We start from the raw sequence: 18,852 nt of genomic DNA, 5'->3' as shown, positions 1-18,852 counted from the left end.
TATCCATAGAAAAAGAAACACCAAATTTTAGTTATTAAAAGATTAAATAAGTAAAAGAGTCAAAATGGAATATATTATTACCAATGGGCACCAATCAAAGTTTATCTGAAAAAACATAGTATTTATAAAGCACCAATTATATATATGTGATAATACATTGTAAAGTTATTTTTAATCATTATTATTTTTTTATTTTTATTTTTTGCAGTACGCGGGCCTCTCACTGTTGTGGCCTCTCCCGTTCCGGAGTACAGGCTCCAGACGCACAGGCCCAGTGGCCATGGCTCACGGGCCCAGCCGCTCCACAGCACGTGGGATCTTCCCGGACCGGGGCACGAACCCGTGTCCCCTGCATCGGCAGGCGGACTCTCAACCACTGCGCCACCAGGGAGGCCCAATCATTACTTTTAATTATTAAACATTTAAGTATTCTATTAAATTCTTTGAGTTTATCCATATTATCCTTGCAGTAAATAATCAAGCAATTGAGAAAAAGAGAAGGTAACTCAATCCTCATAGGTACGTTTTATTCAGAGTTTGCTTTATAATTATAGAAATTTTAAATATAATAAAACTATATTTTATATAATAAAAATTTTATTTATATAAATATATATTACATACAATTTTAAATTCAAATAGGATCATAGTATATAACTTATTTTTTCATTCATAGTGTGTCTCTTAACACCTTTCCTCATCACATTTTTTCAGTTGCATAGCACTCCATTGTTTAGATTAATTAATTTATCCATTGTAAATGAATTTAACCAGTCCCCTACTGCTAAGATTTATAGGTTATTTGCATTTTTTCTACTAGTGACAATACTACAATATACATCCTTATGTGTGTACTTCTATATCTTTGCATGCACATTCAACTATATCTACTCAATAAACTCCTAGAAATAAATTTGATGGGCAAAGGGGTATGTACAGCTATTTTTAGACAAGGGTTATCAAATTGCTCTCTAAAGAGTCTAACTTGTGTAAACTACCATGAATAGCAGAAGTGCCTATTTCCCCATACCCTTCCAATGGTAAGCATTATCAACTTATTTTACTGTGCATTTCTTAAATTTTAAATAAGATTAAGCATTTTTTCATATGCTTATGAGCCACCTGTATTTCTTTTTCTGTGAACTGCCTTTTCATGTGCCCATTTCTATATTACATTGTCCACATTTTCCATAGTGATTTATTACATTCCTTTGCAAATTATGGAAACAATCACTTTGTCATACATGTTGTAAATCATTATTGCCAATTTGTCATTTGCCTTCTGACTACATTCTTAGAAACAAAAATTTTTTAGGTAATCAAATTTATCAATAATTTGCTTTGGGACTTCTAGATTTTTGTGTCGTACTTTCCTTGCTCCAAGATTATAAAACACTTAAATTCCCTTTTTCTTTTGGGGCTTTTTTTTTTATTGGAATAAAATTGCTTTACAATGTTGTGTTAGTTTCTGCTGTACAATGAAGTAAATCAGCTATATGTATACCTATATCCCCTCCCTCTTTATCTTCCTCTTTTATGACTCTGATCAATCTAGAATTTGTTTGATATAAGCAATATGGCAGGGACTTATATTGTTTCCTCTTATGTATAGCCAGTTATTTAAAAACTATGAGATAATCTATCTTTATACATTGATTTGGCATACTGTATGACATTGTGATTTATAATAAGGAATATATATTTGATCTTCACCCATGGTTCCTGGCACAAAGCTCCTAAAACCCTTGTAATTTCCTGTATAAGAGCCATAAAGGCATCTTTTGTTATACTCTTTAGTTTTGCTCCCAGTTCCCAAAATAGCTTCAGAGTGATAAAGGTGAAACGGGTGTCAAAATTCCTTTCAACCACATCTGAATTTTATGTTAATGAGTTGATTTTTGGAAAGACCCTAGATAACCTAAGGATGGGGGCTGGTTGCCAGGGGAACCAACCATGTGACTAGAAGGTAGGAACTTTCAGTTCCACCCCCCGCAACCTCCTGGGAGGAGAGAGAAGCTGGAGGTTGAATCAATCACCAATGGCTGGCTTCACTGGTGGTGCAGTGGTTAAGAATCCACCTGCCAAGGCAGGGGACACGGGTTCGATCCCTGGTCCAGGAAGATCCCACATGCCGTGGAGCAACTAAGCCCGCGAGCCACAACTACTGAGCCTGTGTGCCACAACTACTGAAGCCCACATGCCTAGAGCCCATACTCTGCAACAAGAGAAGCCACAGCAATGAGAAGCCCGTGCACCAACACAAAGAGTAGTCCCTGCTCACCGCAGCTAGAGAAAGCCCACGCACAGCAATGAAGACCCAACACAGCCAAAAATAAATAAATAAATAAGTAAGTAAAATCACCAATGACCAGTGATTTAATCAATCATGCCTACATAATGAAGCCTCCATGAAAACGCAGAAGAATGGGGTTCCAGGAGCTTCTGGGTTGGGAAACACCTGGAGATGCCGGTAGGATGGCATATCCAGAGAGCATGGAAGCTCAGAGACTCTTCCCACATACCTTGCCCTATGCCGTTCCCGAGTTATACTTTTATAAAAACAAACAAACCTGCAATCTAGTAAATAAACTGTTTTCCTATGTTCTGTGAGCCCCTTTAGCAAATTAATGGAACCTGAGAAGGAAGTTCTGGAAACCTCCGATTTATAGCCGGGTGGTCAGAAACACTTGCAGCTGGCCTCTGAGTGTGTGTGTGTGTGTGTAGGGAAGGGGGGAGGGGGGAGCAGTCTTATGGAACTGAATTCTTAACTTGTGGGATCTGACACTATCTCCAGGTACATAATGTCAGAATTGAGTTCAGTTGTAGGACACGTAGCTGGTGTGGCAGAATTGTTTGGTGCGGGGAAATCTACACACACTTGGTGACTGCCAGTGTTCTGTGTGAGCAACGTTGCATGTAGAGAGAGGAGACACATGAGTATGTTTTTCCTCAGAGCTTAAGTTTTTTCCTTTATGCATGCAACTTTACCACACATTAAATTCCCATACATATCCATAGCTATTTTTGAACTCTCTGTTTCATTGATTTCTCTATTTTGTCAGTATCAATTCTTAATTATGGTAACTTTATTTTTTATTTTTACTGAGATATAATTGACATAACATACAATTCACCCAATTAAAGTGTGCAATTCAATGTTTTTAGTATATTCACAGAATTTTGCCATCATAACCACAGTCTAAATTTAGAACACTGTTGTCCCCACTAAAATATATGCTATATGCATTGACTACCACTCTCCATTCTCCCATTTCCACACCCAGCCCCTGAGCAACCACCATTCTTATTTCTGTTTCTATAGATTTGCCTCTTCTGGACACTTCATATAAATGCAATCATAAAATACAGCCTTTTATGACTGACTTCTTTCACAAAGAATAATATTTTCAAGGTTCATCTGTGTTATAGTATGTATAAGTATTTTGTTTATTTTTATTGCTAAATAATATTACATCATACAGATAAGTCATACTTTATCCATTCATCAGTTGAAAAACATTTGGGTTGTTTTCACTTTTTGGTTATTATGAATAACGCTGCTACGAACATCCATGTACAGGTTTTTATGTGGATGTATGTTTTCACTTCTCCTGGTTATATACCTAGGAGTGAAACTACTGAGTCTTATGGGCACTCTAGGTTTAACTCTTTAAAAACCTGCCAAATGTTTTTCCAAAGGGGCTTCGATTTTTTACCTTCCCACCAGCAAAGTGTGAGGATTCCAACTTCTCCACATGTTCACCAAAACTTGCTACTGTCCATTTTTTAATTATAATCATGCTAATGAGTGTGAAGAGGTATCTCATTGTGGTTTTGATTTGCCTATCCCTGATTAATGATTTTGAACATCTTTTAACATACTTATTGGCCATTCATATATATTCTTTGAAGAAATGTCCATTTAAACTTTTAGCATATTTTAATTGTTATTTCTCTATTATTAAGATGTGAGAGGCATTTATACATGCTGAATACAAGTTCTTTATCAGTCACTTGATTTGCAAAAGTTTTCTAGCACTTTGTGATTGTGTTTTCACTTTCTTTACAGTATCCTTTGAAGTGCAGAAGTTTTTAATTTTGGTGAATTATTGTATCTATTTGTAGATACATTGTATCTATTTGTATCTATTTTTGTATCATTGTATCTATTTTTTTGTCACTTGTGCTTTTGCTGTGGCTCCTAAAGAATCATTGCCTAAGAGTTTTGTAGTTTCAGCTATTCTATTTGGGCCTACAAACCATTTAACTTTTCTGTAGGGGTTCAAATTCATTCTCTAGCTTATGGATACCCAGTTCTTTCAGCACCATTTGCTGAAAAATATTACTCTTTTAATATAATTAACTTGGCACCCTTTTCAAAAACAATTAAACATAATTGTAGGGGTTTATTTCGGTACTCTCAATTCTTTTCCATTGATCTATGTGCCGACATTATGCCAATACCACACTGTCTTGATTACTATAGCCCTGTAGTAAGCTTTAAAATTGGGAAGTGTTACTCCTCCAACTTTACTCTTCTTTTGCAAGATATTTTAGCTATTCTGTCTCCTGCATTTCCATATGAATTTTACAATCAGCTTGTCAGTATCTCCAAAAATCCAGCTGGAATTTTGATAGAGATTGCACTGAATCTATACATCAGTCTGAGGAGTACTAATATCTTAACAAGTAATAATATTAGTTCTTATGATCCATGAACATATAATGTCTTTCCATTCACTTAGATCTTGTTTAATTTTTTTAAGTGATGCTTTCTAGTTTTCAGCATACAATTCTTGTATTTCTTTTGTTGTTACTCCTAAGTACTTTATTCCTTTTGACACTATCATAAATGAAATTGCTTCCTTTATTTCATCTTTGGATTGTTCATTGCTGGTGTATAGAAATACAATTGATTTTGGTATTGATCTTGCATTGTACCCTGCAACCCTCCTAAACTTATTTATTATTTCTAATAGTTCTGTGTGTGTGAATTCCTTATAATTTTCTAATATACAAGATTACATGATCTGCAAATAGATAGTTTCCTTCTTCCTTTCCAAAATTAATGCATTTTATTTCTTTTTCTTGCCTTATTGCCCTGGCTGGAAACACCAGTACAATGTTGACTAAACATGGTGAGAGTATACATCCTTGTCTTGTTCCTGATCTTGGAAAGAAAGCAGTCTTTCACCATTAACTTTGATGTTGGCTCTAGGTGTTTCATAGATGCTCTTTACCAGGTTGAGAAAGAACCTTTCTTCTCCTAGTTTGTTGAGCATCTTTATCATGAAAAATGTTGAACTTTATCAAATTTTTTCTGTTTATTGAGATGATCATTTGGTTTTTGTCATTCTATTAATAAAGTCTATTAACTAATTGATTTTCAGATGTTACACCAGTCTTACATTATGGGACAAATCCCACTTGATCACAGTGTAAAATCTTTTTTATAAATTGCTGGATTTGGTTTGCTAGCACATTGTTGAGGATTTTGGCATCTATACTCAAAAGGGATACTGGTCTGAGTTTTCTTTTTTTGCTATGTCTTTGGTTTGTTATCAGGGTAATAAAACTAACTTCACATAATGAGAGGGGAAGTGTTGCCTCCTCTCTTTTTCGAAAGAATCTATGAAGAATTGGTGTTAATTCTTCTTAAACATTTAGTAGAATTCACCAGTGAAGCCTTCTGGGCCTGGACTTTCCTTTAAGAAAAGTTTCTTGATTACTAAGTCAATCTCTTTATTTGTTATAGGTCTATCCAGATTTTCTATTTCTTCTTTACCAGTTTTGGTAGTTTGTGTCTGTCCACTTCATCTAAATTATCTAATTTGTTGGCATATAGTTGTTCACAGTATTCTCTTATAATTCTTTTATTCCTGTATAGTCAATAGTTGTGTCCCCTCTTTCATTCATGATTTTAATAATTTGAGTCTCCTCTCTTTTTCCCTTGATCAGTCTAACTAAATGTTAATCAATTTAGTTATCTTTCCAAAGAATCAACTTTTGGTTTCACTGATGTCCTCTATTATTCCATATTATTATTTCTTTTGTTTCTGCTTTAATCTTTATTGTTTCTTTTCTTCCACTTGTTTTGGGTTTAGTTTGCTCTTCTTTTTCTAGTTTCTTAAGGTGAAACGTTAGGTTACTAATTTAAGGATGTTTTTTAATACAAGTGACTCCAGCTATAAATTTTCCTCTTCAGCACTGTGTTAGCAGCACCTTATAAGATATGATATGTTGTTTCAGTTTTCACTCATCTTATTTCAAATAAGGTCAGTCCCCTTAAACAGAGCTGCAGAGCTCTTTCCCCTTACAGCCAGCCAGCCTATCCCCCTGGGCAGAACTCCTGTGCCACTGCATTGGAGTTGGGAGTGAGGACCCACTTTTCCAAAACAACAATCCTGCTCTCTAAGGGACTAAGTGCAAGCCGTGGTGTTCTGGGGCAAGGGCAGTTGGCCCAATATTCTTGGCCTGCCATGCCTGGGGTAGAACTACTACATTCCAAGTGAAAGCTGGGTAGAGGAAGAGAGATCTGGTCCTCTCAGCCCCGCTTGCCTGGAATAGAGTTGGTACAACACAAGGGTCTGAGAGACGAGAAATTCCAGCAGTGTACCTCTCCTACAATGAACGCATAGCCCCAGCCTTGGAGCTAGAGAGAGAGGAAGGGATCATCCTCTTGGCTGCAACAGCCCAGGGTAGAGGTTCTGTAACAAGGAGCAGGGGGTAGAAAAGGGGTTATGGAACCAGCCATCACTCAAATGCCACACTCTTGCTGTTCTTACTGAAATTTACTAGATTTTCTTATTTTCAATAGCTTGAGATACAATTTACATAATTCATCCATTTAAAGTACACAATTCAATGGTTTTTAGTACATTCATAGAGTTGCTCAACCATCACCACAATCAATTTTAGAACAATTTCATCACCCCAAAAAGAGATCTCATTCCCATTAGCAGTCACGCCCCATTTTCTCCCAATCCCTTCAACCCTAGGCTAGGCAACCCTAATCTACTTTCTATCTCTACAGATAGCCTACTCTAGATATTTCATATAAATTGAATTATAGATTATATGTCTGGCATTTGTGTCTGGTTTCCTTCACCTAGCTTAATGTTTTCAAGGTTTATCCATTTTTAACCACTGATCAGTACTTTATTTCTTTTTATCCCTGAATAATATTCCATGTTATGTTTTTATCAACTTTTGTTCATCCATTCATCAGCTGATAGACATTTGCGCTGTTTCAATTTTTTTGCTGTTATCAGGCCCGCATACCACAAAAAAAAAATGCTGCTATGAATATAGATGTATATTTTCATTTCTATTGGGTATATACCTAGGAGTACAATTACTAAGTCATATGGTAACTCCAATTTTAACATTTTGAGGAACTTCCAAACTATTTTCCAAAGTGGAGGCATCATTTTACATTCCCAGCATAAGTGTATGAGGATTCCAATTCTATTTTTTTTTTTTTGCAGTACGCGGGCCTCTCACTGTTGTGGCCTCTCCCATTGCGGAGGACAGGGTCCGGACGCGCAGGCTCAGCGGCCATGGCTCACGGGCCCAGCCGCTCCGCGGCATGTGGGATCTTCCCGGACCGGGGCACGAACCCGTGTCCCCTGCATCGGCAGGCGGACTCTCAACCACTGCGCCACCAGGGAAGCCCTGAGGATTCCAATTCTTTCACATCCTTGCCAATAATTGCTATTACATGTCCTTTTTATTACAGTCATCTTAGTGTATGTGATACAATATGTCATTATGGTTTTGATTTGCATTTTCCTGATGACTAGGGATACTGAGCAGCTTTTTATGTGTTTACTGGCCATTTATGTATTTTCTATGGAGAAGTCTCTTTTCAGATCTTTTGTCCAGTTTTCAATTAGGTTGTCTTTCTATTGTTGAGTTATAAGAGTTCTTTCAGTTAAAACTCCTTTATCAGATATATGAGCTGCAAATATTTTCTCCCGTTCTATAAGTTGTCTTTTTACTTTTCTGATGGTGTTCTTTGAAGAACTAAGGTTTTTAATTTTGATGATTAGTAGATTTTCTTGAATGAAAGTTTCTCCTTTGCCCTTAGGACAATTTTCAGAGCTTTATATGGTTGGTTTTTTGTGGTTGTTTTTTTAATTTTTCACCAATTAAATTTTTTTTTGTTAGGTTCACCAAGCTCCTTACTCCATCATTTCAGAAGTTCTTCCCTACAATATATTTTAATGTCCTAAAGGTTTAGTATCCTAGGACTTCTTATTCAGCATTTTCCTAATATTGTCATAGAAGTATATTTCCAGAGGAAATCCAGCATCATATTCACAAATTACATGCATATACACACACTCTATTATTTCAATACATATATAATCTTTAATGCTCACTGAAAATCCTGCACAGTAGATATTATTAGTACCATTTTACAATGAGCAAACAGATTCAGAGGGATAATATCACTAAAGGTCACACAACTATTATGAGATGGAGTTGTGATTAAAACCCAGATCAATCTGTCACCAAAATATATGTTTTTCTATTATGAAATGCCAACTGAGGCTAAGTCCCCATCAATCTCAAGGAATAGAAATTTACATAAGTAAAAATGTAGAATTCCAGAAAAATTGCATACTTGGAGTCAGCTTAATATAAAGGTTCAATTAAATTCCTAGTTCAACAATAATTCTTTTTCAAGTGTAGGGTTCAATACTGACTAAACAATGAGCTAAATATGTGAAATAAGTCAGACAGAAAAAGACAAATACCATATAATCTCACGTGTGGAATCTAAAAAACAAAACAAATAAACAAAACAAAATGAAAACAGACTCATAGATACAGAGAACAAATGGTGGTTGCCAGAGGGGAGATGGGGGAATGGGTGAAGTAGGTGAAGGGAATCAAGAGGTACAAACCTCCAGTTATAGAATAAATAAGTCACAGGGATGTATTATACACCATAAGGCATATCATCAATTATACCATAATAACTTTGTATGGGGACAGATGGTTACTAGATGACTTACCATGGTGATCACTTCATAATGTATTTAAATGTTGAATCACTATGTTGTATAACCTAACATAATATTGTACATCAGCTATATTTCAATTTTAAAAAGATGAACTAAAATTTCAATACCATTACAGTTTAAAACCAAATTTAATGTCAAATTAGCCAGGAAACACTGATTAGTGTAAAATTTTTCAAACAATAAAGATTTGATGAATGAAAGGCTTAAAAAGAATTAATTAACTATGCCTTAAAGTTGCTATTCTGTTTATAATTAGTAGTATTATAATTTTCTACAGTGATATCTGGGTCATAGTCTCATAATACAGCCAATACAAACTTTACTTACATCTAATAGGTTTATGAACCAGGTTATGACCGGAAAAACTGTCCTTTTCATTGTTTTTTACTGAAGTAGAGTTGATTTGCAAAATTGTGTTAGTTTCAAGTGTACAGCAAAGTGTCCTTTTCTTTTTACAGTTGACAATTTTTTTCCTAATAAATTGTTTTTGTTTTATAAACGAAGCTTCCATTCTTCATTCATATAGAGAAAACATCTGGGACTTTTTTTAAGTGTGGATTGCACTTATATTTAAATTTTGTTCTCAAAGCTGTTAGTTCTCTTAGTAGCCTTTTGATATGCAAGAAATTCTACAGAACCTACCAACTAAATAAACAAAACTGCTGGGTCAAAAACAAAGTGCAAAGCAAGATAAAATACTAAGTTTCTAATTTTTGATTAACATGCTTTATTGTGTGACATAAAGAGTAAGTTTAGGTTAAATGTTAAAATGCTGATTCAACAAATTCTGTAATTCTAAACATGCACAGAAGTTTAAAAGACAAAATGGTAGGATAAAAGAACTCACTTCTTTTTGCCTTAGACATAATTCACATAAAGAGTTTATTACCCTAGGAATAAAAGTTCCTTACTGCTATGTTGGCTAACCAGATGATGTTCGGATGAACATTTACTGATCACTCACCATGAACCAAGAACTACTTTATAGATGTCATGATGAATCTACAACCAGTGTAGAAAGGGGACTAAAAATATCAAAATATTCAAAGAAAGTTCAGAAACATTTGTGACTGACAGACCTTAATGTATTATTAAAGAGGAGTCAAGGTTGGTTATAGAATATCTTTAACCAGAAAGATAATGAGATGACAAAGAACTATGTAGTATTTCCACCTTGGTATACTATACACACTGCTAAAGTAAATGAATTTCTGGCTTAATCTAACATGTCATTCTATCATCTTATCTTTCTTTGAGCCTATAAAAACTCATCCCTCACTTTTGCTAATCATGTATGAATATCATAAATGGATATGCATGTAAATAAAAATTTCTAATACAAACTCATGAAAAAAACATAAAAAAGCATATGCAAACATTTATATCTAGAAATTAGCGAAATGAGCCCTGCTGATCTGCAATGGAAAAGTTGACTCAAACCATAAATAAGAATAAAAGCAATTAAGGGGAACTTTTAATAAGGTTAAAAATTATAGAAAAAACAAACAGGTAAAAAATAAATACCTTTACTTAGTCACTAGATTTGTTTAATGAAATTAGCATTTTAAAAGTAGGTTGAACTTTTGTAGCAGTGATACGTAACACCTATAATTTCTGAACAGTTTTGAACTCACATAAGCTTTTAAATTAGTTTAAATATATTTTAAGCCATTACAAAAGAATTCTGAAAAGAACAGAGGAGCATCAGAACCTGCAACCGACATCATATACTTATGCTCCACATCTCACCTTTTTATCTTATCTTCCACCCAGTTACCACATAGGCAGCCCATTTGTAAGGACTCCAGGAGAGCTTGCTCAGCTAAACTGAATTTGATCTGGTTAGCTTTCATAATCATCACCATCTGCAGCTTTTCCTTTGATCATATTGAAGATAACTAATCTCTCTTACTTCTTCATAAAACAGTTTACTATTTTTTTCCCTCCTTGCTCACCTATGCTGCTTCCACGGATGTGAGCATTCTATGATCCCAATTGCTTATGGCATATGATGAACTGTCATCTTCCCTTACACAGCTTTACACTTAGTTTATTTTTCAGAAAATGCTACTGTCCAATCTCAATTTAGGCCCTGACATATAAATATCTCCCTCTATCTCTATCTTTCTCTCTCTCTCTCCTTCTCTCTCTCTCTCTCTCACACACACACACACACACACGCACACACACACACACGCACACGCACACACACATGCACACTCACATGTGCACACACGCACACAAACACAATACCATTTTATTTTTTCCCAGGTCAAAAATGAGATTTAAATTTTCAAAACTTAAGAATATACATATTAATAAATTTCAAAAAGCTTAATAAAAAAGCTTTATGCCCACATTATAAATTTAGGAAGCCAGTCATATAATGCACATTTAAATACACAAATACAAACATACACACATTTGAGAAATACTATTTAATACTATTAAATTTTTAAGGACCACTAAGAGAGACAGAAAGTGATGTTTATATTAGCAAAAACAATGCTCATATATAAATACTACTCCTATTATTGGTAAGAAGCAGGAATCAACAAATTTTTAGTAAAAATTCAGAATAGAATTTTTATCAGCCCATTAGTTTTGAATGCCTCCTGCAAAATCAGAAACATGTCCTTCTAAAACAAACCTAACTGATCATTTGATGCAAAAATATTATCAAGAAACTTTTACTTTACCACAAAGCACTGCAATCAAAGCACTTGCCCAAATCCTATCTAATGCTAGCAATCATTATTATTATATAATCAGTTAAGCCCCCAAAGTACAGGGAAAAAATATACACTTGACCATTTTCAATCACAAGTTCTTTAGAGAATAAAATATTCTTTGAGCAAAACCTCATGAGAACTAGAATTCCCTTTTCAATATGTGGTCTCTCCTAGAGCTGTAACTAAATATTACTGAGTGGCAGAAAAACAAATCTCAAGAAATGATGGACTTAAAAAAATTTCATTGTGGAAAGCACAAAGCAAATCCTAATACCAATTCGAAAATGATAGCTCCCCTGCTTCAAGAGAAGCAGATATAAACTCACAGTACAAAAAAAAAAAAAAAACCTCACAGTAATGACTAAAAGACCCAACTGGATCTATTGAACCTCTGAAGGGCTTTAATAAGCATGATCACTAAGCAGCTTAAACTTGAAATTCGGTTTTAATTAGTAGTTGATTAAATCATTATTAAATTCATAGAATTTAAAATTAATAGTTCAACTTTAATCAAAACTTTTTAAAGTCAAATTCAATAGTGTATAACATGGAACATGAAACTAATTTTGTTAAATCCTTAGATGTCCTATGTTGAAATTCTATTAATTCTATGACATTAAAAATAATAATATACTACTCATTTGCTAATCATATCTTCTAAATCCACACCTTGAATAGGAGTAATTTCACGAATATAAAAGTACAATTAATGTTGGCTGGGTTTATATTCCTTAAATATCAACAAAAGACTCAACATAACCAGTTTGAACTTTTCCAAAATTATGCTCTATATTTTTATTCTCTCTCTTGAAACAGGGAAGCTATCACTTTGCAACTGGCTTATTGACACTGTGTATATCCTCACCTGGATGATCTCTATGGTTTCTTCCAATTCTGAGAGACTATGTGACCTTAGGTTATACAATTGCTTTTTTTAAGTCTCAAAACTTCCTGAAGCCTTTGCATATATTAATAATACCTTGATCTCACTAGTAAACCTATAGAGGAAAGTGGCCTTAATTTTCTCTTACAATGCAACATAGAAAATAAAGACCAAGACTTGAATAATGGTCATGAATGTGACCTAAACTAGAAAACAAGTGGTTACCTCAAAGGGAGAGGAAAATTACCTGTAGCTAACTTATGCTTCCCATCTATATTCTATAAAAGCTGACACTACTATGTTCAATAGAAACATAACTGTGGGAAAGACACACTAGGTTACATAGGATTATAGGATGTCATTAAAACAAAGTTTTATTTCCAAAAACAAAAGGTAAAAGCCTCTTCTTAAGGTATTTTCTCTTCCGTCAAAAACAATTATGAATTCAAAGCAAAAATAACAGACTGTAAGGATGCAGAACTATAAAAAAACACTCCATTTTTTATGGTTTAAAATTCTTAATTTGACAGATATCTCTTTAGAGAGAAACTTATAAGATTCCCCTCCCAACTCAAAGGCCACTAACCTACAGAAAAAATAAAAGGAAATAAAGGACTATGTACCCAAAAAATGATTTAAGAAAGCTACAGATGTTTTTTAATAAAAAATAAAACACTGTACTTACTATTTAAAGTAATAGTATTTTCATTAAATATTTTTTTAATTTCATATTATGGTTGGGTAAAGAGATAGAAAGCAACTGTTCTAAAAAGAATAAAACAACAAGTTAAAGGAGAAAGCTAATAATAAGGAAGGATAAAAAGAGGAGGACAAGAAAACAGAAAGATGGAAGAAAATAAGACATAAAAGCTAGGACTTTAAGAGAGATGAAAAAACAGAGAGGAACATATAAATAGTTAGGCTGAACCATGTGAACTGTAGATCACTTAGGCTGCAACCTGAATACGTTTCTGAACATCCCAATGGCTCTTCCACCAGTCAGAAAAATAGTGCTTTATAAGCTGAGTGCCAATGGTCCAAACAAGCAAACGGTGGTTGCTAGTGAGCTACAACTTGCCTATTTCAGACCATCCACCAAATTGTAAAAGTTAAAAAGTAAAAACCTATTGGCACCAAGTAAATTATTTTTAATCACAAAGCACCCTGAATTCAGTGGTGAATTCAGCCAGTCTTCTTTTATCTAGTCATTGGAGTGCTAGGAGACCAGAATCAGGAGGATTCACGCAACTTATATTGGTGACAATGTCTTCACCATTGCATTCTCAGTTATAACTCACTTTCCAAACTGTTTGCTTACAGCAAGACCAATACTCAGCTCAATGACTCTGACGTGTTTTTCTCCACCATGATTCACCCTCCTGAACCAGAAGTGAGAAGTGGGATAGCCCATGAAATTTAGGGTAGCACATAACAGTGAATAGGCACTACAGCATGCCACGCAGAGAGCTCTAAGCTTTCTAAAATCCCACATCCAAAGAACTCAAACTACAAATTCAACCACAGTGTAAGCAATAATATCAATCCCTTTATCAGAACAAACTAGATATCCTGAGTTAAATGGAGACAGAGTTGAACATTAGAGGATATACAGACATTTGTTACGGGAAAAGAAGGAGCATTTCAGCCAATGTGGTCAAAAATATGAACAACCAAAACAGAAGCAAGAAAGTTATGAAAATATATAATTTGTTTAGGAAGCCAAGAGTACTCTAATGTGGCTGAAGCAAGACAGATAGAGGGCCACCTGTCTGGATATAATACTGGGTCATTTGAAAATGATAAAGAGTTTAAATGTTATCCCGTCATTACTTTCTTTGTCATTGTTACCTTTCTAACTCGGCAGCATTGATTTGGCTACCACTTCTTAGTATAACCCTGAGTTTCCATCTTTTTTGGACAAGGAAAAAAATATTCATTTTCCTCAGTAACTAACATCGCTAAGAGTTGTGGAATATAATTGGAAGTGAAGTAGCCAAGTCTCTGGGGAAGGTATGTACGTGGAGAACAAGACAAAGAGGAAATAGGGTATTACTCTAAACTTTATGCCCTCCCTCTTGGGGTTCCGAGCAAACTGCAGAGTAGGAGTATGTGCATCAACCAAATAAATCCATCCAACAAATGTCTACTGAGGCAAGTACTACTGTGGAATCTTGGCATGTAAAATGAAGTTAGCCTCAATGCACTCTCAATCTCTTGGCAGAGATAATGCACATCAGATTTTGGTGTTATGATACAGATGCTAAACTAAGAACTAAGGAAACACAAAGTTGGGAGGGGGCAGAATTCTGAATTTAGATGGATGAAAAAGTAGGAAAAGACGGAACCATAGAAAGCGTCACAGACTGCAAAATTTCAGAGCTGACCATCACAGGATAATATAGGAATCTGTTAAGAGAATGAGCATTTCAGTCAACGTGGGTCAAAAAATAAACAGTTTGAACAAACGTAAGACACTGTGAAGATATATAATGTGTTTACGAAGCTGAGAGTACTTTACTGTGGCTGAAGCAAGACAAAGAGAGGGCAACGGCAATAGAAGAAGCTGGAAAAGTTAACATAGAGCCACAAAGAAAAGGGCCTTAGATTACATGACGTGAAGTTGGACTTTATTCTGAAAGCCACAGGGAGACATTGATTGTTTTTTAATAAATGGAGGGTGACAAGAGCAGATCAATACTTTAGAAAGATAAATTTGGTGATGGTGTGAAGGCTCGATTATTGGGGAATGGAGACAGAGTGATCAGATTCAAAATGATTATAAAAGGGAGTCTTTGGGGCTTCCCTGGTAGCACACCGCAACAAAGAGTAGTCCCCGCTCGCCACAACTAGAGAAAGCCTGCGCACAGCAACAAAGACCCAACACAGCCAAAAATAAATTTAAAAAATAAAAATAGGGCTTCCCCGGTGGCGCAGCGGTTAAGAATCCACCTGACAATGCAGGGGACACGGGTTCGAGCCCTGGTCCAGGAAGATCCCACGTGCCACAGAGCAACTAAGCCCATGAGCCACAACTGCTGAGCCCGCGTATCACAACGACTGAAGCCTGCACGCCTAGAGCCCGTGTTCCCCAACAAGAGAAGCCACCGCAGTGAGAAGCCCACACACCACAACAAAGAGTAGCCCCGGCTCGCCGCAACCAGAGAAAAGCCCACGCACAGCAATGAAGATCCAACGCAGCCAAAAATAAAATAAATTTATTTTTTAAAAAAGCGGGTGGAGTCTTTGAAATCATTAGATCTACCAATTATAAACCCTAACCCCACCTCCATCTAGGTAACATTGTTTTATGCACTTAAAAAAAAAAAGAAAAGAAAAACACCTGAATCAGTTTGAAAACACTCTGTAATTCAGACTTTCCACTAATTCATTTAGTTTTCCCAATTATTCCAAAGAACAGAGGTTTTATTATGTATAGCTTTGTTGTGAACAGTGTCTCCAGTTTTGAAATTTTATACCAATGCCACTAAAATTACTTTCATACAATTATCTCATGGCATGTAGTGAGAAAAAAAAACCTGTTAAACATCCAATTTGACCCAATAAAGTAACTGCCATAGGGTTTTCTTTTTTATCCTTACCATTACAAGTTCTTCCTGTAATTCACTGCAACTGTTTTCATTATACTGGAGTCTCTTTGAAAGGTCTATAATTACTTTCTTCTGTTCCTCGATTTCTTCATTTAGTTTCTTGTTTTTGGAGAAATACTCTCTCTCTAATCTGAAAAGTTAAAGTGTCAGAGCAGGTTTTTCAAATATGCTTTTATCAGGTCCTATTATACAACTTTAACACAAGTCGCAGATGTATTATATATCATGGTTTCATGCCCAGAGGTTTTAAAGGTCACTTCCCATTTTCTCAAATAGAAAGAATTGTACATTCTTAAATGAAAGACTCTGAAGGAATAACAGTTGAGGCCAATAGATAACATGTAGAGGTGGAAGTTGAAAAAGTGGCATAATATGCATGTTATCTAGAAATACAAAGTTAAATATCAGAAGAAACAGCTATAAGAATTAAAATTGGTTGCTTCAAAGGAGCAGAAACTGGTCGTAGAAAGCAATGGGGTACCAAAATGTGGTTTTTCATGAGCTTAAAAGCACTATTTTACTTTTTAGATTATGTACAAGTGCTAACTTTATTAAAATCAAATTTTAATTTAAAAATTAGTAATCAGCAAATATAAAATTAAATGCACCTGGTATTTGGTGCTATTTTATAAATAAAGTCCAAGTTGAGTCCAGTGAAATGGTGAACAGCCCTTGCTGTCAGTAATCTCATGCACAACCCAAAGAAGTTGGCTCCTATGCTTCTGCCAACAGCCCCACCCAAGGGGAATGAGTAGGGCGGGAGTAAACTGAAGGTTCAAGGGAGCCCCAGTCTCTCTGAATCCAACAGAGAAGAGTCAGGACTTGACAGATGGAGGATTTTAGGCAAGAAAGGAAAGGGAGAAGAAGGAAACTTGTAGTTAAGAGCCGTTCTTTCCTACTGGATTCCCATTTTGTTGTTGTTGTTGTTATTGTTGTTTAAGAGTTCAGCTAAGAATTTGACAACAGTATAGCTGTTTTAAAAAATAGCCATCTTCAGGCTATCTTTTACCAAGAACATAAACAATAATAGTGCCACAAGTTATAATACTGGGTTGGCTAAAAAGTTCATTCAGTTTTTTCAGTAATTTGGCTCTAGTACACCTTAGTTGTCTTTACCTTCATTCGAAACAATTTTGTTACACTGTATTGTGACAGCTGTCATATCAGCGTGCATTTAAAAAAACTTATCAAATTTGGTGAATTTTTGTGTAGCCATTTGGATACTGAAGATGGAAGAAAAAAGCAAATTTTTGGCATATTTTGGCAAATTTTTGGTATATTTTACGCAACTGAAACACAAAAAAAAGATTTGCGCAGTGTATGGAGAAGGTGCTGTGACTGATCGAACGTGTCAAAAGTGGTTTGCGAAGTTTTGTGCTGGAGATCTCTCGCCGGATGATGCTCCACGGTCGGGTAGACCAGTTGAAGTTGATAGTGATCAAATCGAGACATTAACTGAGAACAATCAATGTTATACCACGGGGGAGACAGCCGACATACTCAAAATATCCTAATCAAGCACTGAAAATCATTTGCACCAGCTTGGTTACGTTAATCGCTTTGATGTTTGAGTTCCACATAAGTTAAGTGAAAAAAACCTTTATGACCGTATTTCCCGACGTGATTCTCTACTGAAGCGTAACAAAAATGTTCCGTTTTTAAAACAAATTGTGACGGGTGATGAAAAGTGTACAATAATGTGGAACAGAAGAGATCGTGGAGCAAGCGAAATGAACCACCACCAACAACACCAAAGGTCGGTCTTCATCCAAAGAAGGTGATGTTGTGTATACGGTGGGATTGAAAGGGAGTGAAAACCAAACAATTAATTCCAACAAGTACTGCTCTCAATTAGACCAACTGAAAGTGGCACTCGACGAAAAGCATCCGGAATTAGTCAACAGAAAACACATAATATTCCATCAGGATAACGCAAGACTGCATGTTTCTTTGATGATCAGGCAAAAACTGTTACAGCTTGGCTGGGAAGTTCTGATTCACCCGCCATATTCACCAGACATTGCACCTTCGGATTTCCATTGATTTCGGTCTTTACAAAATTCTCTTAATGGAAAAAATTTCAGTTCCCTGGAAGACTGTAAAAGGCACCTGGAACAGTTCTCTGCTCAAAAAGATAAAAAGTTTTGGGAAGATGGAATTATGAAGTTGCCTGAAAAATGGCAGAAGTTAGTGGAACAAAATGGTGAATACATTGTTCAATAAAGTTCTTGGTGAAAATAAAAAATGTGTCTTTTATTTTTACTTAAAAACCAAAGGAACTTTTTGGCCAACCCAGTACTTTTGTACTTCTTTTTATACTTTTGGTTGATGTATTTAGAAAAATAAAGAAGTCCCTAAATACTGAATGTAATAAAATAAATAAATTTAGATTCAGTCTGTTCAGTATCATATCCTTGACTAGCATTATTTTAAACTAAATTTAAACTTAAACTAGATGTAAGGATTATAAGGATCTTCTCCCTACCATTGCCCAACAATCAGTTAGTTACAACAGCTAATGAAGACCTGACACATTGAAGGGAATTCCCTAGCGGTCCAGTGGTTAGGTCTCTGTGCTTTCACTGCCAAAGGCACAG

The 18,852-nt window shown here is 35.3% G+C and overlaps 1 protein-coding gene across 1 annotated transcript in view; it reads right to left on the bottom strand.

Moving 5' to 3' along the window:
- Positions 1 to 18,852, bottom strand: part of CCDC171 (coiled-coil domain containing 171) — a 356,794-nt gene that overhangs the window by 248,598 nt on the left and 89,344 nt on the right. Inside the window, exon 12 of the mRNA XM_027105900.1 lies at positions 16,247 to 16,385. Coding sequence (XP_026961701.1) covers positions 16,247 to 16,385 — 139 coding nt within the window. The remainder of the gene's footprint in view (positions 1 to 16,246; positions 16,386 to 18,852) is intronic.

The sequence above is a fragment of the Aethalodelphis obliquidens genome, unplaced genomic scaffold, assembly GCF_003676395.1.
Source record: "Aethalodelphis obliquidens isolate GAN/ISIS:26980383/991018 unplaced genomic scaffold, ASM367639v1 scaffold7, whole genome shotgun sequence".
NCBI lineage: Eukaryota > Metazoa > Chordata > Mammalia > Artiodactyla > Delphinidae > Aethalodelphis > Aethalodelphis obliquidens.
This window is presented reverse-complemented; position numbering and strand designations above follow the sequence as displayed.